The sequence below is a fragment of the Pantherophis guttatus genome, chromosome 1 (assembly GCF_059756535.1).
Source record: "Pantherophis guttatus breed Tessera chromosome 1, ASM5975653v1, whole genome shotgun sequence".
Taxonomy (NCBI): Eukaryota; Metazoa; Chordata; class Lepidosauria; order Squamata; family Colubridae; genus Pantherophis; species Pantherophis guttatus.
This window is the reverse complement of record NC_142063.1, coordinates 169,633,188-169,661,186: the sequence shown is the minus strand read 5'-3', so window position 1 is coordinate 169,661,186 and position 27,999 is coordinate 169,633,188. Positions and strand designations below refer to the sequence as shown.

Genomic DNA, 27,999 nt, shown 5'->3' with positions numbered 1-27,999 from the left:
GGTTTTAAAGTGAACAAGTTTAATATTTCTGTAAGTTTTCAATACTGAAACCAACTAGATGTTAAACTACTGAAATTTTTCCATTTTGTGTCTATCATTTACAGCATATTAACATATTTAAAACATTTGTAACCCAGGTTTTCAAGGAGTGCCACTTTAATTTCATTCTGTGGGTTACCTGATGACCCAACTAACAAAAGTTGCTTATGTAAACATGCTGAATAAGCCAGCTCAGGAATCATCAAGGCTTAAGACATTTGAAAGAGTACTAAAATGGACCCATGGTTTAAGACATATTGCAGTACCCTTCAGATACCACTCCCAAGTTGTACTTATCCTCCTTTTTTGTGTTGCAATCTGCATAAACACCTATTATTTTGGGATCTTTTCCCTGCAAATATTTTAATATTTTGGTTATAGAACTAAGTGCTCCCTGCTCAGTTGACGCAGTGCCTGGCCTCTCCCTTTGTCAGGTAGACACCCAAACAAGGAAGATAAATGACTAACCTCTACAGTATGTGTCAATTTTACAAATAACTGAAGTACTGTCTGACCTGTTTTAAAGACAAACCATAAGATGGGTGATCTTGGGCCACTCCCTTTCTCTCAGCCCAACTCACCTCACAGGGTTGTTGTGATGAAAATAGGTGATGGTGTGTTGGATATGTTCACCGCCTTGAGTTATTGGTATAAATAATAAAGGTAGGATACGAATAAATAAGAGGGAAGAGGTCCTAAAATTGCAATTTGTAGCTAGAAAACAAACAAAGCAGTCATACTAGTCCACTGGCAAGAGCCAAGACGTATTTAGTTTTACCGGTAATTTATAAAATACCCTCAACTCTGCTCATCTGTATATTTTCTTAGCAATGTTTTTCACAAGAGATTTGCCCCTGCCTAATGCTGGGAATGGCTGGCCCAAAGTCAGCCAACTGGCTCCATGCTGAAGACAAAACTAGAGCTCACTCTCCCTGTTTTTAGTCCAGTGCTAACTATGTAATTATATGTAATTAGCACTTACCTATGTTATACATCTCTCTTTATTTTTTGACGCATTTCCTCTTCTGGGGAGAAAAACACAACTCCCAACCTTCTGGGAAAATTCTCTGTCCCATTCTAATCCATGGGGAAATATTTTCTGCAAGCAATATGGGGCAGGAGCTTGAAGAATTAGTCTAGGTAATTTTGCTGCAAAAGCTCTGCTCCATAATATAATTCAGGACCTCAATATAATTGGATGGAGAACAAGATGATTCTAATTGATATTAAAAAAAAATGGTGACATCACTTGACTTATACTGCCTCACACAGGACCAATTAGGATTTTAGGAATGATGTTATAAAATCCTCCACTAAATTTAAAAATCTATGTGGCATTCTAGCAATATATTTTACCAGATGTTAAAAACCAACAAAAAAGCTGATACCTAGAACATGCATAGCTAATTGTTTATAACCATGGTTATTGAACACATCCAACCTTATGCCTGAAAGTCATTTCCCAAGTATTTCCTTTACAGAGAAGCCTCTTGTTTTCCCCCCAATTTTCCACAAGGAAGAATAACATTTGCTCCTGTAATTCCCAATATTGTTTTCCCATCCCAGTACATGTGCTCAGAGAGTAAGTAGAACTATCTGTGCCCTGGAGCAACAACTGCTTCATTTATGGTTTTAATGTGCAATGCATGCTTACACTGCATTTTTAAATATAACCCAGCTACTGCACAGAGCATACTTTTAGAGAAAATGTGCAATTATATTCTTTAGAATAGAACACGAACACTTGGCTGCAACAGCTTTCTCGTGTTTATAATTAATCTGGAATTTTGTTCTCCCTCTCCAAATAGTATGTGATCCCCCAAGCTTCCACGAAGAAGCAATTTCCAAGAATAATTTGTTGCTTTAAAAAAGAGGATTCATTTGGTACTATCAAGAAAAATAACAGCTTGGTAGAGGTTTTTTTTTCATCAATTCAGAATAGAAAAGGAGAGTGAATCACAGCCTATCCAGCTAAGCAACCATTTTCCATAGCAGCCAACCAGCCATGTCCCTAGGAAACAGACAGGCATTGACGTAAAGAAGCCACTCATCTATTCTTTTACTATAGATGCAGCTTCTGAATCTGAAGGCAGCATGTGTTCCTCACAGATAGCTGTAGTCTCCATCAGTCTGTCAAATTCATTTTAAAGGTGGGTTTAATCATTTCCCACCCCCAAACAGAAAATACTATTGGTTTAGGATTGGGGCACTTGATAAATGTGCACCATCCTTAACAGTAGATTGTTGTTTTAATAATGCAACAATCAACAGACATTTCCAACACTCAAACTTATGATCATTTTGACACTAGTTTAACTATCAACAACAATAACATCCTGGCCAAAGATGCAAAATTCTTCCATGCATGTTTCTAAGATACTGCCATATCTTATTAGCAGAAAGGAAAGGAGGCGAGGCGAAGGCTTAAAAGATCACTAACTGAATTTTCCATCTGTTTTCTTCATGGTCCAAAACTCCTTGGAGTAATTCGAGCAGAAGTATGTTCTTTGAATATTCAGTATTTCATGCTTATTTTTCAGCCACACTTGGAACAATTTTAAGTCACGGAAGTGAAAGCTACCAATCTTTCAGCATCTCCATTCCAGGTAAATCTTTGACTACACTGTTCTGTAGGCCCAGCCAAAATATCAGCTTTTCAGTCATTTCAAAATATATCCCTGATAAAAATGCAGCCTCTTGTTTGGATCAAGAAGAAACAGACATATAGACCAATCTTTTCTCTTTATAATCAGTATCGTTTGGGACATAGCGAAGAAAGTATTGGATATAAGATTTCAAAAGGGGTATCTGGTTGGCAAAACAGAAATCTTACTCTACCATAAATACCATTTGGTGAAATATCAAAGCTGTCACATCACTGTTATTCAGGGATACCTGTCAGTATCTTCCCATGCCCTTTTCATGCTAAAGTTGTCCTATAAAGTTTGTGGTTTCCACTAGGACCCAGAAGTTTCTTCTTGCAGAGAACTTTTTAATTCTCCTGATATTGCCTCTTTTTCTGCTGGCCCTTTCTTGCTGCTTCTGAAGGTCACGGAAATCAGGGGCGCAACAGTTCATGTGAATTTGGGCTAGTTCCTGCTTCTCAACCAGCAGTACAAAGAGTGGGGTGAAGAGAAAGGAAACGACTTGGTTTCTTGCTTACCAAATACTGACACAGCTACCATTTGAAGCTGCAATGGTGCTGAACAAGGGGACTTATATCCCACTCATTGAAGTTTCAACTATTGCACCTGTCATACAATCACAATTTGGATGCTTGACAATCAGTTTGCACTTATAAAGGTTATAGCCATTTTCAATCTTCCCTGCTGGCTTCACACAAGCAAAGTCAACGGGGAAGCTGGGGGGTGGGGGCAGGTTGTAAGTTGTTTGGGTAAGTCAAACATCATGCTTTATGACAATTCTGGTCCCAATTTCCATCATAACCCAAGGACTACCTGTAAAGGGATTTAACTGAGTAGTGCTGATTGTACTTTTTTTTTTTTTTTAAGAATGCTGTTTCTCTGTATCAATTGGACATAGTTCTATTTCTGTTAAAAATTTAAAAGGCCATTATTTGTATATATTCAATAATTTGTATATATTCAATAAAACTATTCTGTATGCATTATTTTAGCATGTTCTGCAATAGAACCACACTGCATTCTATCTGCTAAATGTTGTTGCAAGAAAAGATCTTTGAAAATTTTCTTCATAAAATTAAATTGATAGTAATCCAATTCATCCCAGTAGGGGGTTTTGTTTGAGAAGGGAGACGCATTGTTACTCATTTCAAGCAATCATACTACTTTTTTGATAAGCAATTTCACAACAGTTTATAGTGTTACTGAAGCAAGACTATAACCATAACAGGGCAATGTTAAAACTAAGATCAGCTTTAAAAACAAAATATTGAAGGAAAATATACAGTTTCTTGATCTTAATGATTAGACAAAAATCTATTTCAAAAATTAATGTCCCCCAAGTCCAAATGTGAGCCAAACCATCCAAGAAAATTCCCTGTTCTTAATCTTCTAGCTCTTCTTTAATTTTCTTCTTTTTCTTTTTCTTTTTCTCTGTATTCTGAAACATAAGCATTGTTACATCATTTCACTATGATAAATGAAAATATAGTATCTAGTTTTTTTCCTGTAAGAAAGAGATGCACAGCACTTCATGGTCTGATTTTGCTTCTACAAGTTAATATATTTAGAGAGAGCAGCTTACCTAATTGTAGGAATACATGATTAGCTCTGATGTAACATTAATGAAATGAGTCAATGGAACTGCACAGTAGAGTATGAAAGCTTTTTATCTCCAAGCATCTTAGTGGAACAGTTCCACTTCTGCAATTTAGACAGAGGTTATCTGTCTAAGCACTTTGGGATTTTAAATGGAAAGAACATAACCTCAGATTAGATTTGGAAACCTCCTTTAAGCATATTAGTGGTAGAAAGGAAACTAACCAGGATTTCTTTAGTAATGGTGAGTGAAGAGACTTAACTGTTTTCGGAAAGGCAATTTTCTACTAATTAAAAAAATGATTTATTCCTTTCTATAAATCTTCCTTAGAAATCATCAATAAATAACATTTACAATCTTTTTTTTTTAAATGTAGAGAAGGCTATCAATAGAACATCAACATGGAGGCTGTACCTATTGGTATAAAACTTTTTTTTTTTTTTTTGCGATCACATTCTGCAGCAACTGTATTATATAACCTTGGAAGATTCTAAGCAAATAAGCTAGAAAAGAAATCTGGCTACCAGGTGCCTTCCCACCCTACTTTGTTGTGCCTGTGATTTTTGGTGGCTTCCCGAACAAGACCATGCGATTTTCTTGGCAATATTTTTCAGAAGTGGTTTACTATTGCTGCCTCCTTCCTTAGACTGAGACACAGTGACTGAGCCAAGGTCACACAGCTGCCTTTGTATCTAAGGCAGGACTAGATCTCATGGTCTCCCACTTTTAACCCAAGGCCTTTAATTACTGCACTAAACTACATATATACCCCTTTTTCTCTTTGATAGTCCAGATTCTTCTAGGCTAGGTATGCTTGGGATAAGGTTGCTAATCTGCTCACCTGTGAATCAAACATATGTTTCCAATGAGTCTACATTTAGCTAAACAATTGGGTTTTGTTTGTTCGTTTTACTTAGGTCAGGTGCATAAATAAATAGTAAAGATGGCTTTGTTAAGGCAGTCAGATTTGTTGCACCAGAAAATATACAGCCCTGGCCAGCATCATTCACATTCAAGGTATACAGCAGATACAATTCTGGAGGGCAGCAAGCTGGGAAAGGCTATTTTCAGTGTCCTACCTCCACCACCCTACTGGTCGATGGCTCCTCTGCATTCTCTTCTACCCAAACAGATGTTTCCTGAGTTTTCTGTTTTTTCTTTTTCTTTTTCTTCTCTTTAACATGTTCCTCCTCTTGTTCAACTTGCTCATCCTCATCCTGTTCCTCTTCTTGTGTCAGGCAGGAAAAAAATTACAAAAACAAGTTAAACAAAACAGAAATGCTAGGAGTTAGCCAAAGTTGTTAGTGGGCATTTTTGAAAAATGAGAGCATGCTGCTGGCCATGATCCATTCCTGACACATCAAGGAATAGTTATGGATTATCACAATCCCAAATATTGGAAAACAAGCTGATAAGAGATGTTTTCTGCAACTTCATCTAGTATTTTAAACACACTTTGCTTTATCACTCTGTGAGTATTTTCTGCCTACCTACGTAGATGAACAATTTCCAAATTGAATACATTCAGTAGCCACCTTTGCTACTCTCTATGGATGTCCTTGGGGAGGAAGAGATGTGGTAAGAAGGCATTCCATTGACTTAAAGCAATTACATTCATGGAACTCAACTGGAAGAAGTTATTGAGGACTGCCCATAATGTAAATTGTAGTATACTCAAAAGATACCATGTTTGGTGTTATTGTGAACCATCATATAATGTTATACTTATTCTTAAAAACATGTTTCCCCTTTGAATGATTCAAAAGAAAACAGTTTAGTACCCAAACCATTAAACTAAACATCTTGTCAAATAACTGACAAAATCTAAAACAGAAAATCTTAAGAGTATTTCTTGCTGAAGACATCTTTGGAAGTCCTTCCAAGATCAAGAATCTTTTCTTTTCTTTTTTTTTAATTAAAAAAAAACTTTATAAAACTTTCTAAAAAACTTTTTAGAAATGTTTTCCCATCCCCCCTCCTCCCTCGACCTTCCCCCCCCTACTTCCCAGAGCAAAATACAGGGTATAGCATTTAACAATCATATACTAACATGTGCTAACTATCTATAGACTCCTATCTCCCTCTTGTACTTTAACTCCCCTTTTACATGACTAAATTTAAATACTTTTCTAAAATCTCTTTATTCATTCGTAAGCTATTTGGAACTTTTTAGTCCGATATTTGCTTTGAATATAATCAATCTATCTTCTCCATTCCAAAATATATCCTTCATTTGAGTGGTCCTTCAAATATGCTGAAATTTTGGCCATTTCTGCTAAATTTGCTACTTTTAGTGTCCATTCTTCAATAGTAGGCAAGTCTTCCTTCTTCCAATACTGCGCCACCAAAAGTCTTGCTGCGGTTATTAAATTTAAAATCAGATTAGTCTCTAATACAATCTCTAATTATACCCAGCAAGAACAGCTGTGGAGTAAACTTTATCTTCTTTTTAAGAATATTTTGCATGAGCCACCATATTTTTATCCAAAATGCTTTGATTTTTTTGCATGTCCACCATATATGATAATACGTGGCATCATCACTCTCACATCTCCAACACTTGGGTTGCAAACTTGGATACATACCAGGTAACTTTTTAAGACCTAGATGCCATCTATAAAACATTTTGTAAAAATTTTCTCTCAAATTTTGGGCTTGCATAAATTTTACATTTCTAACCCATATTTTTTCCCCACGTTTCCATCATTATTGGTTCCTCAATATTTTGTGCCCATTTTATCATACAGTCTTTAACTAACTCTGTTTCTGAATCTATTTCTATCAATGTATTATACAACCTTTTTATATGCATTTGACTCTGGTCTCTGATTTGTTTTACCAAGTTTTCCTCATTTTGTGTGATACCAATTTTCTGATCCTCTTTCCATCTAGCTTGTAGCTGTCCAAGTTTGAATTATCCTTTCTTCTTTTAATACATTCAAAGACTTTAACTGTAATGTACCTCTTTCCATATTAAGAAGCTCTTTATATGTAATCACATCTTGTTTTTGTTCTACACTTATATTCTCTATCGCATGTCTGGGTGTCAGGTTACTCTAGTGCTGACACTGGGTACTGCCCATATAGGTATCTTATCGTTTAATTTATATTGATACTTTTTCCAGACACGCAATAAAGCATTCCTTAATATATGACTTTTTAAAATCTTGTCCACCTTCTTGTCATATAATAAATAGGTGTGCCAACCATATATCAAGTCATATCCCTCAATATTCAAGATTCTTTCTTCTGTTAAATTGATCCAATCACTGATTGCTGATAGGGCAGCTGCTTCGTAATATAGTCTTAAATTGAGCATTTTGAGACCTCCTCTTTCACGTATATCTTGCATTATTTTTAATTTTATTCTCAGTCTTTTCCCTGCCCAAACAAAGTTATTAATACCCTTCTGCCATTCCCCCAAATTTGCATCCTTTTTGAGTATTGGTATCATTTGAAAAAGAAATAAAAACGTAGGCAAAACATTCATTTTTACTACTGCTATTCTTCCCAACAAAGACAATTGTAATTTTTTCCAGTTGTCCATTTCTTTCTGTATTTTTTGTCAAGAATCTTTTCTGTTGTGGAGCTGGGAGTAAAAGGGATGGAGATCTCACTTCTCAAATTTTTCACCAAGAAACTTTAATCTAGAGGTGTGACTTAATTCACCAAAAGCAAAACAAAGTTCTTCAGCTTCAAAAGTACTGTAAGGTAGGAACAATAAGGCTGTGAAAAGGGCCCATGAGCCTCTCCTTCTGAACCATGGCTTACACCTATCCATCTCAAAGTGTTGGTCCATGCAACACTGCTTAAGGGCTTTGTACTCCTGCTTACCTAGATGTCCTGATACACCAAGGTTACCATCTGCAACTTTCAAACGTATCTATACAATAATCATACAAACCTCATTTTCACTCATAATGGAGGGTGATATAGAAATGTTTTATAGAAATATAGATGCTATGGAGTAGGACAGAGATAAGCAAAATATGACTCCAGATGTTGGAATGCAACTCTCATCATGCTGCTTAAAGACTGCTGGGAGTTAACATCCAACATCTGGACAAACAGCACTCAGTTCATTTGTAAGGTAATATAAGCCACATATTTTCTACCATCTTAGTTCACTGATGTATCTTTACAGTAATGTCACATAGAATCTATTCACAGTTCCTAAATTAACTAAAATGTACTTATGAAATGAATATAATTCCTAGGTTGCCAACTAAAGCTTGGCTGATAAAAGCTTTGCCAGAAATAAAATATAAAAAAACAACTGTTTTTTTTTCTAGAGATGCTCAGTTAGGTACAGTACTTAAGATTCAGGGCACAAAACCCTGAAGACCACCCTAAGATTAATTAGGCACGCAAAAGACTAAAATGCTGAAGAATGCTGTGTGCTCTTCAGCACACATGTGTTATGGCTACCTTGGGGAAGATTTCCTTATTCACAGTGCATTATAATGCGGGATGTGGCCAAATCATAAAACAGCAATTTACTAGAAGGCAAACTCATACAGTTGTGTCCCATCCCATTCTTTATTCCCTCCCTAGCAACTGACCTTGGTTTTTTTTTTCTGGGTTGATAAGGCAAGTTCAGTGTAATATTCTGGACTACAGCCACACACCATTTTTTTTTATTTTCTAAGAATGTCTATGAGCTGTACCTTTGCAGTGTGGCAGCTTTCCATTTATTTATTTATTATTAAAAGAATCTAAGAAAAAGTCACGTGGAGCAGGTAGCCTTGTATGAAAAGCAGTGAATGTAGGTAACAAACAACTTCCCTTTAAAATATATTTTAACACATTAAAAATACATTGATGCCAGGACCTGGTGTCATGGAATTAAATTTAATTAATTAACTACCCACATGGAAAAACAGTGGGATAAAGTACATTAGGATTTGAAGTAGGCCTAGAAATAGAAACCCAAAAAATTGCTAAAGGGAAAGAGACACTTTGCACTATAGAAAACAAGGAGTTGTTGGGGAAGAAAAACAAGATTGTTCCTTCTCTCTGGACTTCCAATTAGCAAATCCCCCTCCCCAAACAAATTGACGGAGAAAAAAAGGCCTACTCTTATTGACAAATGCAATTTAGCAAATCAGTATTCAAGTATACAAAATCCTTTTACAGAGCCACCTTTTAAACTTCATTAAACCAACCTTTGATTTCTATTTTAGCCTTCTTTGCCTTTTGTGGAACTGCCTGTTCTTCATTCTCTTCCCGTTCCTTGCGCTTCTTTGGGACCAGAGGGAGCGTAGATTCCCCAGAAGGATCATAGACCTTCACTTCACTGGAATATTTAAAGAGTATAAGCAAATTGTAAATGAGTGGAAACCCCATTAATGCCAATTGCTGGGTGGCAAAGTGAAGTAGAAGTACTGCCACAGCACCATTAAAAACCTTAAGTCTATTCATGTTGCAGAATCAAATATGAAACTGTTTCAAAATAATTATGAGGTGTTGTGGCGAGACGTACAGAAAGATATGGAGACTTGGAAAAAACTGCAGCTGTCTTTACTTGGAAGAATAGCAGCAGTTAAGATGAACATTTTGCCAAGATTTCTTTTTTTGTTTCAAATGATTCCGGTGCTTAAAAGTGATAAACAATTGAAAGAATGGCAAAGAGGATTGAATAAGTTTGTTTGGAACGAGAAAAAGCCAAGAGTGAAACTGAAAATTATGCAAGATGTTCCAGAAAGGGGAGGCCTTAAACTTCCAAACCTACAGTTATATTATGAAGCAGCAGCTTTGACGCAAGCAAGTGATTGGTTTGGAAGGAAAAAGACTGGAATATTGAATATAGAAAGTTTTGATCTTGAATTTGGTTGGCATGCTTATTTATTTTATGAGAATAAAGTGGACAAAAAATTCAAAAGCCATATACTTAAGAGATTCCTTGATGAGAGTTTGGAAGAAGCACCGATTCAAAGGGAATACAAAATACCGTTGTGGTTGGATCTTGGTCATATCATGTGGAATACAAATATAATGTCACTCGGGGGGTTGTTATATAAAGAAGTTCTTTTTACAGATGCGGGCAGATGGCAACTGAAGACATTAGAAATGCTGTTGGAAGAAGGGATTAATTTAACCTGGTTGCAGTATAATCAACTTCAATTGAGATGGAAAGAGGACCAAAAAATTGGTATAATGATGCATGAAGAAGAATGTTTAGACATATAAAAGAGAAAGGTCCAATGTATATTAAAAGGGTATATAATGTTTTGTTAGAAAGGGATTCAGAAACTGAATTGGTTAAAGTCTGTATGATAAAGTGGGCACAAAATTTTGCAGAACCAGTGATGTTGGAAACATGGGAAAAAATATGGGTTCAGAATGTTAAATTTACTCAGTCACAGAATTTGAGGGAAAATTTTTATAAAATGTTTTATAGATGGCATTTAGATCCTAAGAAACTGTCATGCATGTACCCTAATGTTCAACCAAAATGTTGGAGATGTGATTGCTAAGACGCCACATATTATCATATGTGGTGGACTTGTAAGAAAGTGAAGGCCTTTTGGGTTAAAATTTGGTGGGTTATGCAGAATGTTTTGAGGAAAAAAATTCAGTTTTCTCCACAACTGTTTCTGTTGGGTATAGTTAAGGGCTTTACATTGGGTGAAACAAAGTTGATATTGTATATGATAACAGCAGCGAGATTATTGATAGGGCAATACTGGAAAAATGAAGTTATACCTACTATTGAAGAATGGACTTTGAAGATGGCCAGTTTTGCAGAGATGGCGAAGATTTCAGCATATTTAAAAGATCATTCACAAGAGACTTATCTATGGGAGTGGAAAAAGTGGATAGACTATGTGCAGAATAAATATCAAACTAGGAAATACCAGGTAGCTTTTAATTGGAAGTATTATATAGGGATAGAATAATAGAATTTTTGTGAAGATGTGAAAAACATATAGGGGGTGGATGGGTTCAAGTTTTATAAAAAGGGGATTTTGATTTGGATTATATTCTGAGGAAGTCAGTGGGGGAGGGGAGGGTTAGGGAGGTTAGGGAGGGAGGGGGGGAAATGGGGAGAAAATGTAATTGTAAAACTTTTTCAATAAAAAAAAAGAACCTTAAGTCTGTTTCAGTACAGTTCTTCTGTGATCTAATGGACGTTGTGAAACAGCTTCAATGAATTTATGGCGATTTGTGAAAAGCTTAAAGGAGCAGATATTGGGTACATTACACCAACAGTTTTACAGTGTAAAAGAGAGGCTCTTTTTAAAATAATGTTAAATACAGATGCTAATTAAGAAAAGTAAACTTCACAGGTAGGTATACTCAATCTTATCAGTTCATTATGGCAAAAGTTGGGAAAGCCTTTATTTAAAGATTACAATCTACAGTTTCACAATGGCTAGAAAAGCAACCAAGCTAGGTGGGCCTGAAATATTTATTTTGACAAAAGGGACATTTCTATGAAAGTGAAGTATCTGAGCAGAAAAATTAAATGCTCTTGGCAGTGTTACCCATGAGTAAAGTGAACATTCATATACCTACCTCTTGTGCTGGTATTTGTCAGCACGGGCCACAGCTTTTCCAGTACCACTTATTCGTCTTATCTGGACAGGAGTGGATGGGGAAAAAAAAGAAAAGAATTAAAAATTGATACAACCCAATGAAGTCACTTAAAAAGATTAACGGTTAAAAATAGATGATAGCGGAAAGAAAAAAAACCATAATCAGCAAGGGAACCAAGTGCTCTTTATTCTTACAGGTAAAAAGAGACAACTGGTTAATAAATATATTCCATATATTTATTCAGGATATTAGTTCTATATCCCAAAGGGAAGGGAGGAAATTGCCAGGGAAAAAGAGCAGCCTTCCCAACTCCATCTCTACTCAGATGTGTTTGGGTGATCGATTCCCAAACTCCAAGCTATTGTGGCCATCAATCTCCCAAAACATAGGGAGACCATGGACAAATGAATTTTATAACTTTCTAAATTCATAGACCTTTTGAAACAAGGTTCTTATCTTTCCTGTTCACCCTGTAGCCACCAGCTGCTTAACCACACAAGCCTGAGGTATTTCTGAAACATTTTCAAATAATTATTTATCCTCAAAGGTGCATTTGTGAAAAACACGAGGCTTTTATAAACATACTCCTTTCTCCTCCAGGTGCCGTAATCTTGTTTCTACTTTCAATCTGTTCTCGGCTCCCATCTCAGCACTTGTGCTCTCTCCAAGGGCATCATAACGAATAGTCAAAGCTGTTTTGGCTGCTAGCATACGTGAAATCTGTGGGGGGAAAAAAGTGAAACAAATCTCGTAATGTCACAAATTATCCCATAGACGAGTGAGAGGTCTCCAGAATGTATCTATCAGCCAAGACCTGTACAAGCTGAATGCTCAGGGCAGAGAATATTTAATCACGCTTGCTGGGACAAATCCATTTGTTCTGGTTCCTCATGCCAAACTGACTAGGAAGAGACAAATTCAGACAGCCCCGCTTCTTTGTTTAAACAAGCATTCCTTGGGTATGATTTAACTGATGGATGGGGGCAGTGATTTTGTTTTATTTTTTTCCACATAAACACTGGATCAATACAAGAACCACTGTATTAATGGTTCTTAGGCCATGGAACCATTCAGAGCTGATGTAGAGTAAAAGCACTCTAGAAGTAGAACTTTAAGCACCCTTCCTTACTTATTTTCTTATCTCCTGCCAATTAAACTTGCCATATCTCAATCAGCCTGTTTCAGAAACAAAAGCAAGAAGAACAAAGCAAGTGATTGTCCAACCTCTTACCTTTCCTTTATTTTTAGCTGTTGTTTGCCCTACAAGGGAAGCATGATAAATCAGACCAAACTTTGGAGTGTCACGCTTAGTCTTCAGTGCTCTAAAAAGTGCTTTCTCAGCTCCCAGAATCTGAACTGTTGATGCTGGATGCTTCGCTAGATTCAGCAGGGAACCTATTGCAGACAAGATAATAGTAGATTATATGAATGAAGTAAACTCTGAAATAGGCCCTTTACAAAACATTACGTTCAAGATTTGGAAATGACAAAGCCTCATACCTCCTACCTTCCAAACCGACTAAAGATCTCTAGGAAACAGGAACAAAAGGCCTCACTGGGATGGGCATTACTGTACAATTGTACAGTTGTACAATTCCCAGGAACTGTAGGGACAATCCTGAACCTAAGTTTGTCTGCTCCATTACATGATTTGAAAATAACCTAAGGGAAGCATAAATCTGGCATTTGGGAGTGAATGAGTGAGAAAAGCAGAGAATGGCTCAAGAAGTGTCTCAGAAGAGGTAGTGACTAAAGTTGCTTTCACCTTCCAAGAGGAAATCAAGCAAAGTTCAAATAATGTCATCATCGTCAACTTCTTGACCTGACAATGCAACTTTGCATTATGGTTTCTTGTTTAGTTAATCTCCAAGATAATTATAGTAAGGGGTGCTGCATGCAACCAACATACAAACTCAGAATTGCAACATACCAGCATGGGCAATAAGCCTTGCTCCTACTAGTTCTCCCACCATAATAGTGAGGTTAGGTGCAATGGCCATCATTCTATTTTTCAGATAGTCATACAGCGTTGCTCGATATTCAGAGATCTCAATAACCTGAAAGACAAAATAACAGAAGGTTCAAACTATGGAATATTGCCAAAGAAAACTGGGAATGATATTCCTTAACAGGTATTAAGGCATCAGGAGTATGATAATCTATTATTATGCGCAACCAGTCACGATGTTGACTGGATTTGGCATTTTTATCCATCAATTGAGACCTACCCAAGGACCTGGGATAGGAGTTGTTGTTGTTAAAGGTATTGTCAGAGGATGCAAACTGACATCCAAGTAAAGCTACTTTTTGCAATTAACCGATAGTGATTTTTATTATTATTACTAGGAATAAGGATTTAAAGTATGAATACTTCAACAACAAAAATTCTAATCCAGCATAAAGAAATAAAACAGGATTTTATTGTGATATTTTTGCCCCATTACCACTAAGTTATATCGGCCTCCTGGCACTATAATGACCTGAAAGATACCATTCTGCTATCTTAGTGTATACCTAGAAAAGCTTCTGCAGATCTCAGAACAGAAAGAAACAAGCAAGTATATATATTCAACCAAGCAGTTGTCCTGAACATGTTCCAATTATGATAACCAGTTACTTGTGATGGCATCAGAAGAGGTAGTGACTATGCAACCCTCATAGGTCGTACATCAGGAAAGCATCATTAGAGGAATCATCACTTGCCACCGAAAACTAATATAATTTGCAAATTTGGTTGTCTTCTAAAAAATTATAACACGATCAATTTCCAAACAGATTAAAAACTAACCACAAGATTTGGGGGCAATCATATTTTGATTTCATAAATTTGCTTATGTATGCAGTACCTATGTGTTTCCCTTTTGCTTTCTACTTCATGTAAACCAATTAAAGCATGATAGGTTGTGGTTTCACCAACATTTTTTAAAACTTGGTTGCCAGTCTTGGTACAAATCAGCATATTAAATTAGCAATAGCAACTTCAGACTTATATACTGCCCCATAGTGCTTTACAGCTCTCTGGGCCGTTTACCATGTCAGCATCCAGTATTGCCTCCACCAAGCTGGGTCCTCATTTTACTGACCTCAGAAGGATGGAAGGCTGAATCAAACAAGCCTGTCAAGATCAAACTCCAGAATATGGGCAGTTTGCCTGCTGTATTGCAATCTAACCACTGGGGTGCCTATCCTTAACTATCATTATCAAAGCTAGTAATCACCGTTTCTAAATAAACTGTGGTTAAATAGATGTTTTCTGAATTAATTAGAACATGAGATATAAACAACTACAAGGACTTTGACTATTTGTGGACAAGTCTTTCTTCATGCCTGAGCTCATTAAACCAAGATATGATCAACCAAACTGAATTAATCCACTCAGATTCTATTTCTTTAGCTTTAAAACTTATTAGGAGTAAGCCAAGTGGCACTTAGATGTGTTAAATGGCCTTCTGACTGGTAACTTTTAACCAGCCTACTACTGCCTCTGTTCATTTGCCACTACACATCACCTGATCACAAAGATGCTGTATATTGCTTATATCTTCTTCTGACACTTCAGTCCCCATGGAGATCTCTGCAGCTGCTTTCACTTCTTCTTCCACCTCCTCCGGAAGGAGCTCAGACAGATCAGAAGAGGAAAAGTTTATTCTGTCTCCTAGGGAGTAAAAATATAAAGTAGGAATAAGGACAAACAGCAAACAGAAATTAAGAGTTCATCTAGCTATAGGTTTGTCATACCTAGATGAGCATGAAAAGGAAATTAAGGAGCAAATGGATGATTTTCATGTGTTTATGTCTAACAAGGAATTTCTACTTAGCAGGGTGGATTTGATTTAAATCGAGTTGATTTAAATCAAGATTTAAATCACTAGTAAAAAGGCTTGATTTAAATCAACTTGATTTAAATCATAATTTTTAAAGCGCAACTGTCATCTCTGCTACTCCTTTGACCCACTGTTGACTCACCGATAGTCCCAGTGTTGCAGAATATACAGCCTCATGCTACATAACTAAGCTCCATTTCATGCTGAATAAACTAAATTATTTATGTATCTTAAATAGAAAACTATCTTACGATAGATTTTTACCCCAAGTTTTTTATTAAAATAAATTCGATAAAAATAAAAAAAAAATCCAATTTAAATAAAAAAAATCTGATTTTTTTGATTTTTTTAAAAAATCATTGATTTTTATCCATCCTGCTACTTAGTAATTTAGATAAGAATCTATAGTTAAGAACAACTTTTCAATATCTAGTCTTTTCATTTCATTCCGCATACAACTGCAAAATAGAGTATCACTATATGTAGTATTTTTCAATATTGAAGAAGTCGGCAGAATACAGAAAAGAGTTTTGTTGTTTATGTAAATAAGAAGACAAAGTTAGTAACCCAACTACATTCTTTAGCTGTTATAGCCTGGTCCTCACAGCTGATAGGAAAACTTGAATAACTTCAGAGATACTGAATAGGTCAGATTGTTCACCATTTGCAGTTTAAGCATTACTTACCAATTTTTTGTACACATTTACAGTATGCTAGATTATCTGTGATAATTTTGCCCAGTTCAGGAAAATGCCACCCATACCATTCTCTACAACGCATAATGTAGTTATTCAATTCTTTGTCCAAGTCATCAAGAAGAGCTGGAAAAGGCAACATACGTGTTTCATTTAGTTTGGTTATATTTTGGAAATAAACGTTTTTGAAAATAGTATTATTATCATGTAATGTCTCAATTATATTTATTTTTTGAACACTCCTGTGAAACATGGCAATTTAAAGTTATCAAAGGATTTCTGATATGTTTTACAAGAAGACACTTAGATATAAAAGGACATCTCTTCTAACATTGTAAGGTGCCCCAAAAATATCAGCCTGAGAAGATGGAAAAAAGGTACCATTCATATTTTTACCCCTCAATTCAATAACTATAATGGTATATCTTAATTTCTAGGATCCTTTTAAGTGAAGGCTAATTCTGTTTTCCTTCTAACATGAGAACATGCACAGCCATATTTAAAATGATCTCTTCAAGATGTATCACATACTAGTAATTTTTTCTGTATTATCTTGGAAGGTCACCATGCTCTGGTTTCAAATACATGCCCACCATCCATACTGTTCATTAGTTACGGTCTATATAGCTTTAGAAGTTATTTTCAACTTCTTCAGAATCTCAACCTAATTAAAATAAAAGTATGAATTAATGTCTGTAGTGTTTAACCAATTAATATGTAAAGAGCTTCCAAGAATGCAGAAATGTTTTAAAAGTTATGTAGTCTTATGCTGGAGCAACTTACAATCAAAAAAGTTTTCCAGTTATGTATGGTGTCTTATCTTATATAAATGGCTGCCTTGAGCATAAAGAATCTCTTTAATTATCTAGGACAGTGATGGCTAACCTTTTCTGGACCGAGTGCCCAAAGCACTTTTGAACTTTTTTTGCATGATCACACCTGCAAAAATGTTATTTTTTGCAACATTTCCAACATTTGTTGTTATGGCATCATATACTATCTATAAAACATTTAGTACCATAATTTCCCCCCAAATTATAGCTTGCAATAAATTTGATTTTTTCCATAGCTCTAGTGTTCTTCTGTGATTATGCCTTTGAGGTTTTCCATCTACTTTCTCAAGCAATTTTAATTTGTTCCCTCTGCATATCATATTTCAATGCCAATCTCTATATGATGCTAATAGATGATCTTGGGGTTTTTTTTTGTGTTTCAAATTCTGTCATCATTCTCAAAATCCCTCCTTTCTTGAGATCAAATTTTATTCTTCCAGTAATTTGTAATTACATCAACCATCAAGATGTTTTTGCTGTGTTTTTTAGTCTTTAACCATTTATCCTTTGTCTTGCAATGCTACTAAGCAACTAGCATTGTGCTGTATCAGCCAAAATTGTTCATTTTATAGCTTGTTCAACCTTTAGGGTAAAGTCTTGCCATTATACATGGTATTTTCTGACAGATTTCTTAAAAGGCCGATGATATATCTTTAATTACACCACTTTAGGAATTGTGCTGTCTAAGATGCATTACAATATTAGGTCTATACTAAATCATACACTTAGCCAATTCTATAAAACTGACCCTATGTATTAAGCAAATCCCACAAATCTGAACTGAGGGTCTCATCATCAACCTGGTTTCCTTTTCATCTCAAAGACTCTGTCATCTTGATGTTGGCATTTGACCACATCATAAATTGGATATAGCAGGACTGTTAGGATTAACAAGAACAAAACCCAAATTCGCCAGTATCATGCTAGGGAGTTTCATACTGATCCCAAACTTGCAGACCCTAATACTGTACATCAAAAGCATTTCACTTAAAAATGTACTTACATATTGCTTGGATAATCATTGTATCAACTTTGTCTGGGCTGAACTTCAATTTATATCGTGAGAGGCTAAAAATAAAACACGAAAGAAATAATTTTGTATACAAGCAGGTGACAACACTAATGAAAGTTTATTGAAAAATATTCATTATTAGCATTCCCTGTATTGGAAGCATCTATTTGTTAAAGGCATACTGCACAGCTATTAGTTAAAGAGAATATTTGTCTGGAACATGGGGAGAGATTCAAACCCAGGCACTCATATCCATGAAATGTCTTTGAATATTAGTAGCTCAGATCAGTAGTTATGTTATGGGTTTGAGCTCCGAGCATAGTAATTTGGTTGCAAATATTTTGTCTCCTTTTGAGGAGACAATCCAAAGCACACTGAAGATGTCTCCTCGAATGGGGATGGAACATTTGCATCCAAATTGCCAAGCTTGGAGCTCAAACCAACAACATAACTCATATCCATCTTTTAAAACTGTTGATGGGATTGTTTTTACTTTATGTGCTCACTACTTTGCAGAAAAACGTAAGTTTAGGTCATAATCAAACTTGGTATTTGCCACAGATTCTTTTGTTTCATCAAAAAGTAATCCACTCATTATACTGCGGAAATTAACTTTCAAAGAACTTTTTAATGTTCATTATTCTCTATACAGTTACCTGAAATTCAGTAACTTTTTCCCCAAAGCATGGGTTTGGAAGCATTAATAGAGTTGGAAGAGACCTTGTAGGTCATCTAGTCCAACCCCCCAAATACATACTCATGTATAGAAGTGAAACTTATATTCTACTTCATATATGATAAGCCAATAGGTAAGATAGAAAGCTTTCCTTAATGTGACACCCTCCAAATGTGCCAAATGCTTCCATCATTTCCAGTCTGTGTTTAATTACTTAGGATTTATATCTAACCATTTTACTTGACATTCAAGGAATCCATAGCAATTAAAAATACAAATTACAAAATATAAAAATAAAAAAACAACTGAAATCAAGATAAAATTCTAAAATCAGTACCACCGAAGTCAAAATTCAATTAATGAAAGAAATTCTCCTAAGTGTCAGGAATAATGGGATGTTAAACATGCCTCCTTTTATCTACATTCCGGGGGGGGGGGGAAGTGAGTGGGAGGGAGAGGGAGACACACAGAGAGAGAGCAAACTATGCAGGAGAAAGTCTTCTCCTGCATAACAAATAGACAAATTTCTGACAATAAAGGGGCCAGAAGGGCCTTTCCTGATCTAAATAAACTAGTAACAAAATCTTTCAGGTTCAGGGAGATGAGATTTTTGATTGTATCATACAACTTTCTCCCTTTAGAAAATGGGAAGACATCCCTCACTCCACAGAGTACACGGACCGTCTCTCATATCCATGAGGCTATCTTAATCAGTCTGAGACATACAGTAAGCCAGTAATGGCAACTTTCATCTCTTCATATATTAGTTCACATTGGGTGAATATTTGGGTTATATTTGCTGAAAAGAATCCACATCAACATGGATACTTTCATCTGGAATCCAAATGATTAATCCAATTAATTACAATTATTCTGTGTTGGGGGTGATTTTGAGATCTAATATACCAGAGATACGCCCCCGGTTTCAAAAAGCTGATATAATCAAGAATGGGAAAACAATACCTGTGTGCCAGTCCTAAACACATAGCTGCCATCTCCCGGGATGGAAGGCCACTGATAAGTCCTTCTATTTGAGTGCGAATGCCCCTCATCAGCTCGGTAACCATTGGACTATGGATACAACTTAAGTTCAGTTTCTCCTGCAGAATTTCAAATTGTATCATTTTGATAAAAATGCACACAATATGGTCAAAGCTGCAAAAATATAACAAATATAAGTTTGCCCAAGACTAAAGGTCTACATTGTTGTATACTCCATACTTCTTCCCCAGACTATTTTTGCCCTCCAATCTAACTAGCCATGAAGGCCAATGGCAAAGGACTTATAAATGGCAATCCAGGTTGGTCTCCACTGTTTGTGTGTGTGCAGCTGCATATATACACACATATTCATACATATGACGTAAGAATCAACAGGCCACGAACTTCCAGAAAAAATGGCACCATCAATTCAAACAAGGACAAATCAGACAGATTGATATAAATATAAAATTTCATTTTTTTCCTTTTGTACAATGTTTATTAAATTAGAACCCTGCAGGTAAATGTCTTGATTTTTTAAATTTAATTTTTATCTCTACATAGTGACATATACATACGTAGTTATGTAAGCCATAACTAATAGGATTGCAGAGAATCCTACTTAAATATGGTAAGATTTTAAGAGCTTGTCTTTCCCATGAGATCCTGCAGAAGAGGAATGTTGCACCTGTCATCAATCAAAGCGGGTCATCTGGTGGGACCCAGAAAGCTAGCCTTGTCGTGGGGCTATAATAATCATAGTTTCATTGGTTTCAAGATGCCGGTTTTTGCAGTTGGCCAGGGTTTTTTTTTAACCGTTATTAACTGCCCAGAATAACTACGAATAACTGCCAGCTGTGATTTCAAATGCTCATTCCTGTTCTCTGCACAGGCCTTTGGAGAGGACAATCAATGTCTCTTTCTTCCTTTCTGTTCCCCTCTCGGTTTAATTTCCTTGTCATTAATATGCCTGTTTGTCTTATGCTGTTTTTGTGGTTTTTATATAGTTTTTAAACCGTAAGAATCGTAAACCACCCAGAGTTGCTAGGAGTTGAGAGGCATATAAATTTAATAAATTAATTTATGGTGTGATGGGGCACCATCACACCATAATGCATATAGTGTGATATGCACTGAATAACTGAATAAATAATGAAATTATTACAGGCCCTTCGCACATGCCATTATTGGAATACCACTTAGCCGTTTCAATTTAGATATTGAGACTCACCTTGATTACACCTCCCAGTTTGGCATCTGCTACAGCTAGCTGTTCATGGGCATCTTTGGCTACTATTTTCTTTAAGATTTTCTTTAAATTTTTGCTGATTTTGCCTTCTACCAGTGCTGTGGATGCTTGAGGAGAAAACAAAAAGCTTTTAAAAATCTAGAATTTTCTAAAAGACCCAGTCAGAAAAATAAGCATGGAATAATAAGAGAATAATGCACCCATGTTATTAGTTTAGGTAATGAAATGTTTGCAAGAAAACAACCAAGTTCAGAAAGTACCAAGCATAGCTCACAAAACAGTTCATTTTCTCTGTTGTCTCAGTGGTAGTGACGAAATGTTGTATGCAATCACAGTGATTCAGTCCACTAACAATACATCATTGACAACAGAAATTAGTATGAAGCCTGCAGATTCAGTTCTCAGGCCTGTAATCTAGTTTTACTAAAATCTAGTTAATACTACACAAATCCCACTATACTGGATATATCTTATAACAATATTTTTTAAAAAAAACATGATAAAGTCACACAGAAATAAAAGCAGTGAGCACAGAAAGGATAGCAAACATATAGTGTGCACTCGCTCTCTCAGCTGCTATCAAGCATCTTTACCCAGAACAAGATTAAATATATGGGACCTCAATCAAGGTCAATGCTACTAGGCACAAAAGAAGAAAAGGCTTTTTTTAACCAAGCCCTTTGTTTTTAAGTGGATTTTACCTCCCCGTACTGGTTAATGAAAAGTAAAATGTTATTTAAATAGAGATACAGTATTTTTCGGACTATAAGACACACCGAAATATAAAACGCACCTTAGTTTTTGGGGAAGAAAGCAAGAAAAAAGCTGATTGGAGTGGATCGGCCTCCTGGAATACCCCCAATCAGCTATTCCCAGAGGTGAACTTTAGCAACAAGTTCATTGGCTGTGAGCTCTGTGCCTTGCTTTTTTTTTTTCAGCCTCTGAAATCTCCGTTTGAGAGGCTTTTTTTTCAGCCTCTTAAAGGGAGGTTTTAGAGGCTTTGTTTTGGGGCTACATTTGGACTATAAGACGTACCCAGATTTTCACCTCTTTTTTGGGGTAAAAAGGTGCGTCTTATATTCTGAAAAATACGGTAATCTTATAAAAGTAAAGTTGCTCCTAACATCCATCTGTGCTTGGAGGTTGGAAAAGGGTAGCCATTTTATGTCACCCAATCTGGCTTCAGATACCATGAGACACTCTAGTTTAATTGGATTAACATCCATGGCATTAGATTGCAGAGGTACATTGTCTGCACTACAATCTTGGCCACGATTCAGTTTTGGATGATACCAAAGCATGATGACATTACAAATATGCTGTAGTAGCACCAACCCGATTAGATTATTCTCAGTTTATCTAACTTGATGCTCTCCAAATATGCATTTTTGCTGGAGATAATGGAAATTATACTCCAAAACGTCTTGAGGAAAACAAGTTGGAGAAGGCTGCTTTAAATGGTGAGAATGCTTTTGTTAATGGATTTTCTTGCATACATTATATTTATTGATATGTTCAGGTGAAACTCGAAAAATTAGAATATCGTGCAAAAGTTCATTTATTTCAGTAATGCAACTTAAAAGGTGAAACTAATATATGAGATAGACTCATTACATGCAAAGCGAGATAGTTCAAGCCTTGATTTGTCATAATTTTGATGATTATGGCTTTCAGCTCATGAAAACCCCAAATTCACAATCTCAGAAAATTAGAATATTACATGAAATCAATAAAACAAGGATTGTACATAGAACAATATCGGACCTCTGAAATGTATTAGCATGCATATGTACTCAGTACTTGGTTTGGGCCCCTTTTGCATCAATTACTGCCTCAATGCGGCATGGCATGGATGCTATCAGCCTGTGGCACTGCTGAAGTGTTATGGAAGACCAGGATGCTTCAATAGCGGCCTTCAGCTCTTCTGCATTGTTCAGTCTCATATCTCTCATCTTTCTCTTGGCAATGCCCCATTCTCTATGGGGTTCAGGTCAGGTGAGTTTGCTGGCCAATCAAGCACAGTAATCCCATGGTCATTGAACCAGGTTTTGGTACTTTTGGCAGTGTGGGCAGGTGCCAAGTCCTGTTGGAAAATGAAGTCAGCATCCCCATAAAGCTCATCTGCGGAAGGAAGCATGAAGTGCTCCAAAATCTCCTGGTAGACGGCTGCGTTGACCCTGGACTTAATGAAGGACAGTGGACCAACACCAGCAGATGACATGGCTCCCCAAATCAACACAGACTGTGGAAACTTCACACTGGACTTCAAGTATCTTGCAGTGTGTGCCTCTCCATTCTTCCTTTAGACTCTGGGTCCTTGGTTTCCAAATGAGATGGAAAAGTTGCTCTCATCAGAAAAGAGGACTTTGGACCACTGAGCAACAGACCAGTTCTTTTTTTCTTTAGCCCAGGTAAGACGCTTTTGACATTGTTTGTTGTTCAGAAGCAGCTTGACAGGAGGAATACGACATTTGAAGCCCATGTCCAGGATCTGTCTGTGTGTGATGGCTCTTGATGCACTGACTCCAGCCTCAGTCCACTCCTTGTGAAAATCCCCAACACTTTGGAATGGCCTTTTCCTGACAATCCTCTCCAGGCTGCGGTCATCCCTGCTGCTTGTGCACCTTTTTCTTCCACACTTTTCCCTTCCACATAAATTTCTATTAATCCAACTTCTTTTGCAATTACCTTTTGAGGCTTTCCCTCCTTACGGAGGGTGTCAATGATGGTTTTCTGCACAACTGTCAGGTCAGCAGTCTTTCCCATGATTGTGATTCCTACTGAACCAGACTGAGAGAGCATTTAAAGGCTCAGGAACCCTTTGCAGGTGTTATGGCTTACTTAGCTGATTAGAGTGGGACACTTTGAGCCTAGAATATTGAACCTATTCACAATATTCTAGTTTTCTGAGATTGTGAATTTGGGGTTTTCATGAGCTGTAAGCCATAATCATCAAAATTATGACAAATCAAGGCTTGAACTATCTCGCTTTGCATGTAATGAGTCTATCTCATATATTACTTTCACCTTTTAAGTTGCATTACTGAAATAAATGAACTTTTGCACGATATTCTAATTTTTCGAGTTTCACCTGTATACTAGCAAATGTGAAAATAGTTGAAAGTGCATGTCTACCTTTCAGAAATTTATTTGCAAAATTAGACATTTCCAAGGACGTAAGTAAAGCTATACAAACTTGGCAAGAAAGAAAGGAAGGCAGGGTGGCAAAATGACTCAATACAGCATATGTTAAATGCTATTTCCAAGTCCAATTTAAAGCAGTAAATTTAATTCACAAAAAATTAAAACTTTATCCTCCTCACACCTAATCACTGATCACACTCATTAGAGCTGATAAGAATTGGAATCCAACATTCCAGATGCCAAGAACTTCTCCTACCTTAAGCAGCTTGCTGGTAAGCTAACTGAAGGGCCACCTCCTTCAAGTAAATCACTGTTTCTTCTACAATAACAGCTCTAGAAGGTCAACTTATGTATCCCTGAAAATTGCACTCAATGTCTGGAAACTAGTTTAAGATAATGCTATCCTTAAAAGTGATCAATAACCTTAATAGAAAAAGTATTACCTGCAAGAGCTTCTGTTGTGTCTTGAAACTTCTCAAAGTGTTTCAGTTTTACGCTAAATAAAAAACATCAAAATGTTTTTGCAAAGATCATCAGGACCAGAGCAATTGCTCTCAATTATAAATATTTTTCAGGAAAGTCAAAAACTGATAAGCATGCAATCTCTGCCTTTTTTTTTTTTTTTTGGATTAATTAAAACTCCCAGTTCATCAGGTCAATGTCTCCTATACGAAGAGGAAAGTATACTTTAAAAGATTTTGGTTCAGGTGTTAATTAACTTTTAGGCAAGTTAGCCACCCATCTAAGAATTATACGTAGTCCTCGCTTACCAACTGCCTTGGAGAACAACTGTTTGCCATTATGACAGTGAGGAAAAAATAACAGTGACCAATGCACAAACTTTGATTCATCTCTACCTCAATCCCATTTGCCATTACAGTCGGTTAGTATGAGTTGTCCAATGTAAAATGTAAGCAGTTGAAGTCACATGATTTTTCACTTAGTGACCACTTTGCTTAACAATGGAATTTTTGGTCCCAATTGTGATTGCTATAATGAGGATTACCTGTACAGCCTACTTTATAGAATATGTAACTATTACAAGTGTAATAGACACAAAATATAAAAACATTCTGCATACACATATTCTATACAAACATGAATTTTATAAAATTATAAGATACACTTAACTACCGGTAGTTCATTAATCAATTCTATTATTTCCTACTTATTCCTAACTAATCTGTGTTATATAAATCCTGTTCCACTTCAGCAAGCCTTCTCGTACAGATACCTAGGCCTAGTGGTCATTCAGATTTTTGCAACTCAGATCTGATAGTCCTAATTACCATAGTGCTGCAGAATTAAACATAGCATAAACCTAACTCTTAGAATGAAATAGCTTTGCCACTCATTCCAAAAATTCTAAGTGGCTAAAAATGTCAACTTAGTTGTCAGATATTTTTTAGTCCTTTGGAAGAGTTTACAGGTGCAATAAAACAAAAATAGGGAAATACAGAAAGACAAAACCCACAAAACATCAAAAGATACAATGCCAAACGGCAAGGTATCATAACGCAAATTCCCATCAGAAAAACTCAGTGTTCACCATCTTCTGGAAGATGGCCAAGACATAATAACAACAACAAGTTGATTTCTAGATGCTTTTTCTACCAATGAGAACATGACTTAAGTATTTATATCCTGTATTCAAGAATTTAAAGTAATTCCAGAAAACCCCATAGAAAAAAATCAAGACAGACAAAAAACTAGTGGCCATGCTCTTGAAATATTAGTTACGACTTCTTGAAGAACTTTACTTACACTTTATTAGCTTTTTCAGGTGTTTCAAACTCTTTCCATAAATTATCAATTTCTTGAAGCTTTTTCTCATCTATAACCTGTGGTAAAGATAAAGATTAATGAAATATATGCAATATTTGGCAACAAAATATCTGTCTTATTTGTCACTATGAGAAATTAAAAATGTGAAACTATATTCCAAGCTTTGAGGTTAAAAAACAACAACAGGTCTATTTTATGAACTGTATATCCATGCCACTTAACTTTTCCAATTTCAGTTAGAATATAGTCCAGGGGGAAGTTGTAAACCTTTTTACTAATGTTTATTTAGCTGGCTTAAATTTGGCTTCAAAATTGTGACTTTGAATAGCAGGATATGAAAGTTCATATCTTATTATAACCATCTAACCATGGTTATTCTATGAATAAAAAGATAAGAACTTTTATATCTTGCTATTCAAAGTCACAATTTTGGAGCCAAGTTTATGAATCAAGCCTAAAATTAAAGTCCATCAGTAGAGGCAGGACATAAACTGAATGAATACAATAACAGAGTGAGGTACTCCTGCCTCAGACAAGGGCTATTTTTTTGGGAGGGGGGAGGGAGTTCCTTCAAGCAGCTCTCTACAGAGAAATTAAATATTATCAAGAATGTCCATGGCAATTAAAAAGATGATTTAGATTCAGGTTTTTGCGAAATTATACAGGTAGTCCTCGACTTACAACCACAATTGAGCTGAGAATTTATGTTGTTAAGTGAGAAACTTTTTAAGTGAGTTTTGCCCCATTTTACAACTTTTCTTGCCACAGTTGTTAAGTGAATCACTGCAGTTGATAAGTTGACCCAGGTGTCAAGTGAATCTAGTTCCCCCATTGACTTTGCTTGTCAGAAGGTTGCAAAAGAGGATTACATGACTCTAAAACGGTTATAAGTCACTTTTTCATTGCGGTTGTAACTTTGAACGGTCACTAAATGAACTGTTGTAAGTCGAGGACTACCTGTAGTTTGTTAATGAGTTTTCTCTTTCTTTGGAAGTAAGGAGCCAGCATACAAAACGTCAAGAGCCCTTCCCGGATTAAAAGCAAATGCCTTAAAAATATATAATTGCTTGTCCAGACAACCAATTGGATAAAGATAGAACCATGTTCATTGCAATTGTATGCCTCTAAGTTATGAGAGCCTTTAATCACTAGGGGACTCATCTCACACTAAAACCAGAAATGCATTAAGTAGGAATGTTCCAAAACTTGCTTCTTCCCCATTTTTAACAATTTGTCCTCTCTCCTCCACCGACCCACCCACGGCAAAGGAGAAAAGATGATCCATCCACGAGCATAAAGTAGGCAGGACATCGCCAATCAATTTCGGGGACATTTCAAAATGGATTCGGAAAGCTTGAGAAAGCTGGTCATCTAAAAGGTTGGTCAACATTTCTTTCAAGTTGCTAGCCCAGTAGGAAAAGGGAAGTCATCCTTTACCGCGGGGGGGGGGGGATAACGCTATATAGCTCCTTCTGCCATTCAGCGCAGCAGAGGCGAAAACAAAACCTTCTGCTTTCGACTCCCGCCATCAACCAAAACTCCCCCCCCCCCCAGCCAGGAACACGTGCTGCCCATCCTCACCTTGAAGATGGCGTACCCAGCCGCCGTCTCAAACAAAACCAGCATCGCTGCGGCGGGATCGAGAGCGGGGAGCGCAGCTGCTCCCCGGGAAAAGGCGAGGGGATTATGCGCGTGGCAAAAGAAACGAGGGTGAACGGACCACGCGCCGCAGGAGCGGAAGTCTCTGCCTCGCTTCACCCGGAAGTGCTTTTGATGGCCTGCCGGGAAGACGGAACGGAGCAGAGGGCGGGGGAAAGGAGCGAACGTTTCGATTTTTTTTTTTTTTTGAAACAGCGGAGCTCGCTACTTGATTTCGTCCCGTAATTGTTTATGCGATCTAAGGGGGCGGGGGATCCTTTTAATTCCTAGGCTTTTCTAGGTTTCAGTAAAACTCGTTTGGGGGATTTTTCGTCTGCGTTT

General features: G+C 36.5%; 1 protein-coding gene and 3 non-coding genes across 4 annotated transcripts; all 4 read right to left on the bottom strand.

Annotated features, from left to right (window-relative positions):
* Positions 1-27,794, bottom strand: NOP58 (NOP58 ribonucleoprotein). Its single transcript, XM_034431003.3, has 15 exons — positions 27,601-27,794; positions 25,999-26,075; positions 24,678-24,730; positions 21,073-21,197; positions 19,824-19,960; positions 18,176-18,240; positions 16,331-16,465; positions 15,330-15,475; positions 13,751-13,877; positions 13,052-13,215; positions 12,406-12,540; positions 11,800-11,861; positions 9,447-9,577; positions 5,361-5,509; positions 1-4,122 (listed from the first exon to the last, which is right to left on the bottom strand). The coding sequence occupies exons 1-15, from the start codon at positions 27,643-27,645 to the stop codon at positions 4,066-4,068; spliced, it is 1,608 nt and encodes a 535-aa protein (XP_034286894.2). The 5' UTR covers positions 27,646-27,794; the 3' UTR covers positions 1-4,065.
* Positions 13,549-13,634, bottom strand: LOC117675080 (small nucleolar RNA SNORD11). The gene has a single exon (XR_004594112.1). It is a non-coding gene; the product is annotated as a small nucleolar RNA SNORD11 (small nucleolar RNA).
* LOC117675084 (small nucleolar RNA SNORD11B) lies at positions 14,441-14,528 on the bottom strand. The gene has a single exon (XR_004594114.1). It is a non-coding gene; the product is annotated as a small nucleolar RNA SNORD11B (small nucleolar RNA).
* On the bottom strand, positions 21,378-21,465 carry LOC117675070 (small nucleolar RNA SNORD70). Its single transcript, XR_004594109.1, has one exon. It is a non-coding gene; the product is annotated as a small nucleolar RNA SNORD70 (small nucleolar RNA).
* Positions 27,795-27,999: the final 205 nt, after the last annotated feature.

Bases quoted from the DNA above. Each gene is read 5' to 3' on its own strand.
- NOP58 (XM_034431003.3), bottom strand. From the start codon at position 27,645: ATGCTGGTTTTGTTTGAGACGGCGGCTGGGTACGCCATCTTCAAG. The intron at 13,216-13,750 runs GTATGTTGCAAT...TGTCTGCAATAG, and splicing joins AAGGCTTATTGCCCATGCTG to GTTCCCTGCTGAATCTAGCG. The intron at 11,862-12,405 runs GTATGTTTATAA...ACTCCTGTCCAG, and splicing joins GGCACCTGGAGGAGAAAGGA to ATAAGACGAATAAGTGGTAC.